Source organism: Alligator sinensis, unplaced genomic scaffold, assembly GCF_000455745.1.
Source record: "Alligator sinensis unplaced genomic scaffold, ASM45574v1 scaffold1130_1, whole genome shotgun sequence".
Lineage (NCBI taxonomy): Eukaryota > Metazoa > Chordata > Crocodylia > Alligatoridae > Alligator > Alligator sinensis.
Window position 1 is genome coordinate 445,367 of NW_005842358.1, and position 5,139 is coordinate 450,505.

General features: G+C 39.9%; 1 protein-coding gene across 3 annotated transcripts in view; it reads right to left on the reverse strand.

Moving 5' to 3' along the window:
- Positions 1 to 5,139, reverse strand: part of CWC22 (CWC22 spliceosome associated protein homolog) — a 66,284-nt gene that overhangs the window by 34,742 nt on the left and 26,403 nt on the right. For all 3 annotated transcript variants that reach the window (XM_014522480.2, XM_014522479.2, XM_014522481.2), the window contains exons 12-13: positions 4,637 to 4,732; positions 2,632 to 2,713 (exon numbers count right to left, since the gene is read on the reverse strand). In XM_014522480.2, coding sequence (XP_014377966.1) covers positions 2,632 to 2,713; positions 4,637 to 4,732 — 178 coding nt within the window. The remainder of the gene's footprint in view (positions 1 to 2,631; positions 2,714 to 4,636; positions 4,733 to 5,139) is intronic.

Sequence of the window (5,139 nt, forward strand, 5' to 3'; positions counted from 1 at the left end):
GGGGGGGGGGGGGGAATCTCAGAAACTTGCCCCAGTAGTACATGGGCCATGCAGTTTGTGGCCACTAGCTCTGCCAAAGTTGGACAGTCCTGATGTAATTTAAACTGCATATGGTCTCCCACAACATTCTTGCAAGCAAGCTAAGGAAGTATGGGTTGGATGAGCGAACTGTAAGGTAGATAGCAAACTGGCTGGATCATCAGGCTCAGAGGGTAGTAAATCAATGGCTCAATGTCTAGCTGGCAACCGGTATCAAGCGGAATGCCCCAGGGGTCAATGCCGGGGCTGGTTTTGTTCAATATCTTCATCAATGACCTGGAAGATGGGATGGATTACACCCTCAGCAAGCTGGGGGTAGTAGTAAATACATTAGAGGGTAGGGCTTGGATTCAGATAAACCTTGACAAATTGGAGGATTGGACCAAAAGAAATTTCATGATGTTCAATAAGGACAAGTCCTACACTAAGGACAGAACAATCCCTTGCACTGGTAAACCCTGGGGACCTGATAGGCAGCAGCTCTGCAGAAAAGCACCTAGTTACAGTGGACAATAAGCTGAATATGAGTCAAGTGTTCTCTTGTTGCAAAGACAGCTAATGGCATATGGGGCCATAAATAGAAGTACTGCCAGCAGATCAAGGGAAGTGATTCTTCCTCTCTTTGGCACTGGTGAGGCCACATCTGAAGTACTGTGTCAAGTTTTGGGACCCCACTACAGCAGGGGTGTGAACAAACTGGGGAAGAGTGGAGCAGAGGGCAATAAAAATGGTGAGGGGGCTGGGGCACATGACTTCTGAGGAAAGGCTGAGGGAACTGGGTTTATTTAGTTCGGAGAAGACTGATGGGGAATTTGATAACAGCCTTCAACTACCCGAAGGGAGGTTCCAAAGAGGATGGAACTAGACTGTTTTCAGTGGTGGCAGATGACAGAACAAGGAGTAATGGTCTCAAGTTGCAGAAAGGGAGGTTTAGGTCATATATAAGGAAAAAAATTTCCACCAGGAGGGTAGTAACTTGTTCCAGTGTTTTACCCAGAAAGGTTGTAGAATCTCCATCCTTGGAGGTTTTTAAAGACCCAGGTAGATAAAGCCTTGGCTGGGATGATCTAGTTGGGGAAACTCCTGCTTTGAGCAGGGGGTGGACTAGATGACCTTCTGAGGTCCCTTCCAATCCTAATTTTTTGATTCTATGAACTTGTTACTGTTCAGCTACTCCAATAAGGTTAGCTTTACATTTCTTTTCATAAAATAAAGGAAACTGGAGAAAAATCTATATACAAAATATAATAAATGGTGAAATGGGGAAGAGAAGGGAATTCAATCCTCCTTAAAACACAGATGACACTCTTGATTTAAATTCTCCTTTTTCCTCTCTCACTTAATTAAGCAATGTGAAATATGTAATGGCTTCCTTTAAAAAATAAATTACACTGAAAACTAAAATATTTCCAAATGGTTTGTTTTTTTTATTTAACAAACTAATCCAAAGCCAATAAATCTGCAGATGAACCAAAAATAAGGTAACTCCCATCCATGAGTAGTTATTACTCTTACATCATACAAAGCCTAGTAACAAAAACAAACATAAGTTTGTTTGTTCACCTCCTGTAAAATATAAAAACATAAACACTACATTCAGGCCTCAGAAGCAGTCATTATATGCCCAGATGCTGTAACCAGAACTTCTCTAAAAGCTGCTATCATGATATCTAGACTCTTAGATTTCATTTAAGTAAGCCACCAGCTGTTATGGTTGCAAAGAAAACCTACAAAATGTGAGCCAAATGTCATTAGGGTGAAGAGGAGTCTGCAAACAGACTTGCACCAGTATCTTTGAGAAGGCATGAACTGCTTCCATTTCTCTCAGTAAGGTATTAACAAAGAAACCCAGTAATAACTTAAGTATAAACATTCTTCATTACTTCATTCCTCATGTAAGAAATAAGGGGATCACAGATCCACACGATGTATTGTAAGCAATGTTTTGTTCTGTTATCAGAATTGGGTGATGTGAGACACACTACTTCTAATTTCCTTCCTCCCCATACAATAACAGGACAATGCTTAAGAAGCCTCACGTATGTGTAAGCATATGGCACTTCAGTGCTCCAGTTAGCCAAGAAGCATATACCAATATAATTTTGAATATCTTCACAGCCCACTCTCAGTTCAGTCAGACGGGTCGGAGTTTGTAGACAGACTCTGTAAGAGTACCATCTGGATTTTCCCTGATCTGTTCACTGTTTGTACCAGCAATATATAGCAGAAGTTTGGTAAGTGTCACATTTTAGAAGTCTTCACCAGCAAAATTAAGTTTTTTAAATGCAGTCATACCCTCAGAGGTCCACAGAGCTCCAAAAAGTTCTAAAGATAACACAACACACTATTTCCATCATACATACCCTTCCTCATCACTCAGAAGTTCTATGAATGTGCTTTCAGCAACCTCTCAAGCACAGAGAATGTAATCACCCTCACCAAAACATTAACTTTAATTGCTGTACTGGCCCTGTATAAAACACTTCAATTTGTTTTGTAAGACTGCATGCTAATAAGAAAGCTATTGACAACCTTTAATCAACGTACTAAATTCAAATGCATCAGTTCGCAACATGCTTTTGCCATTTTTACCTTGACTGAATAGCAAGATAAATTGTACGACGAAAGGAGACCAAGTTAATTTCTGTTTTGTCATGGATAGTCACTTTTTGTCCTGGAAGAAAAAACAAATGAATGTGTTTCGAAATAGGTATAGAAAGTAAAGCAGATGCATACATTCTAAGTTACAGATATTGTACCTTTACTAAGTGTATAGTTCATTATGTAAGAATACCCCATGCACAGACTAATTTAAGGGGCATTAGGTAGGTATTGTAGACTTGTACAGAACTCCCGTACTTGTGGATGGATAAGAGGACAGAAGCCAAACAGTGACACTTTTACATTAATCTTTAATGCAACTAGGTCTCTTTATCTTAATGAAAAATATGAATATACTCCTAAGTACATTTTATGGACAACTGCCCTTTAAGGCTCAGGGATAACTAGGTGAACAGTTACCTTTTATGAAGTCCTTTTTATTTAACTTTTTGCCATTTCCACTTGAACCAAGATTTGAAGATTCCAGGTCTACATTCTTAAATATATTTTTAATATTAAAATATATTTCAATAGTTTAATCACAGTAGTTGCTACACCCAGCTACAGAGTTTATGCCAGAACCAGCAATTTCACAAGAAGCTGAATCAGAGTGGTGGCAAAGGATATTTTTATGTCATTCACAGGAACAGAGTTAAAAAGGTCAAAATAGGGGCCTTAAAAGCAATTAACATCCTACTTCATATGGGAGTGCCCTTAAAAATCTGCTAGTATGCAATACAAGTGATGACAGGTTTCTCTGAATTGCCATCTTCTTCAGCTTGTGACTGACATTTTGTTTAAAAATATTTTTCTGTGACATACTGTATTTACCTGAATCCAAGATGACTTTGAATTTAAAGATGACTCCATAATTAGATTCTATGTATGAAAAACCATAAATTTGTTAAAATTTTCCATGTATAAAATCTAATTATGGGAGGGCTGTCTTAAATTTGTCCTCACTCTCCAAATGCTGCAGTAGAGAAAGCAGAAGCATAGGGGCAAACATTGGGGCAAGCAGTGGTGAGGGAGGCAGGCAACCTGCTCCCTGTTTTCCTCCAGGAATCTGCCTGCCCAATCACTTGCCCCCGCCCTGTGATTGCCCCCCACCATCACTGCTTACCTTGTGGCAGAGGACTCCAGCTCCAGCCTCCCCTGTGCATCAGGCCAGGGCCTAGACCTCATAGCCTCCCTTGCACTCCCCCCAGGGTCAGGGCTGAAGTCAAGAGTTGAAACCACAACAGCCACCTGCCCAGATCAGTACACAAGTCTAAGATGAGGTTCCCCCTACCTAACACCGAATGGAAAAAAAACCTCTAAAACCTCCAAAACAAAACCTTGCCTTGGATTCAAGGAAATATGGTACTACTACACACTACAAATAATATTCTTGGCTTCCCTGTTAGGTTCTGCCCAATTTAAAAGTGACCATCTAAAAAGTTCTCCTCATTCATCACTACCCTTCAGGAGTAGCATAAAATATTTTTACAAAAATATGTAGACACCTGTATGATTGACTGACTGAGAGTGAAGAACAAGTATATATTATTCAGAGCATTGTTATATTATTCTGTCATTAAATAACATTTTTAGTTGAACAGAAACTATGAGTGTGAATTTTAAATGCAACTTTAAAAGTTCAGACACAGCACATATACAAATACCCCAAATACTTAAAACAATTCCTTAAAAAGTTGTTTTTTCTGCTTCTCGGTTTACACATATAGGATCTTTTGACATATCAATAGTTCAAACACGCACATGAAAAAAATCCCTTCCTTCATTTGTGTTTCAGGTGGATTCTTCTGACATCTTCAATTTTAGATTTGCTTCTGATACAAATGGGAAACACCCTTTAGTCAGTCTGTGGAAGAGATTTAAGCTCACTGTCTCCCTTTAAATGGCAATGTTTATTGTTTCAGATCATAACTTGCTATATGCTATTTCTTCTTGGTCTAACAAAATTAAATCAAATTTGCTATACTTAAAATCCTACCTTCTTCATCTTCCTCTTCTTCCTCATCTTCATCTGCCTCACTGCTTCCAGCATCTTGATCCGTTTCTGAGTCACTGTCACCTTCATCAAGAATTTCTACAAGAGAGAAAATTCCAAGTTAGCTGACTATAAGTTTGCCTGACTTATTAGTTACCAAGATTACAAGCAGTGGAAAGTAGGGGTGTGCGAAACGGGCTGTGTTCAATTTGGATTTGACCTGAATCAGGGACAGCGATTCGATTAGTTCATTCGGATCACTGTCCCGATTCGATCTGGCCGAATCAGAAGCTGAAGATTGATGTCAATTTGGAGAATCAGCGATTCAGCCATAGACACAGCTTTAAATGTTTTTTCTACATACCTTGAGGTACCAGGCGCAGCTTGTGAATGCTGCGATGGTGGGGCAGATGGAGTGTCCTACAGGAGTGCAGGGGGACCCCTGCATGCTTGGTGGTGAACCTGGAAGTAGGTCCACCATGGAGGCCCCCTGGCCCTGCCACAGA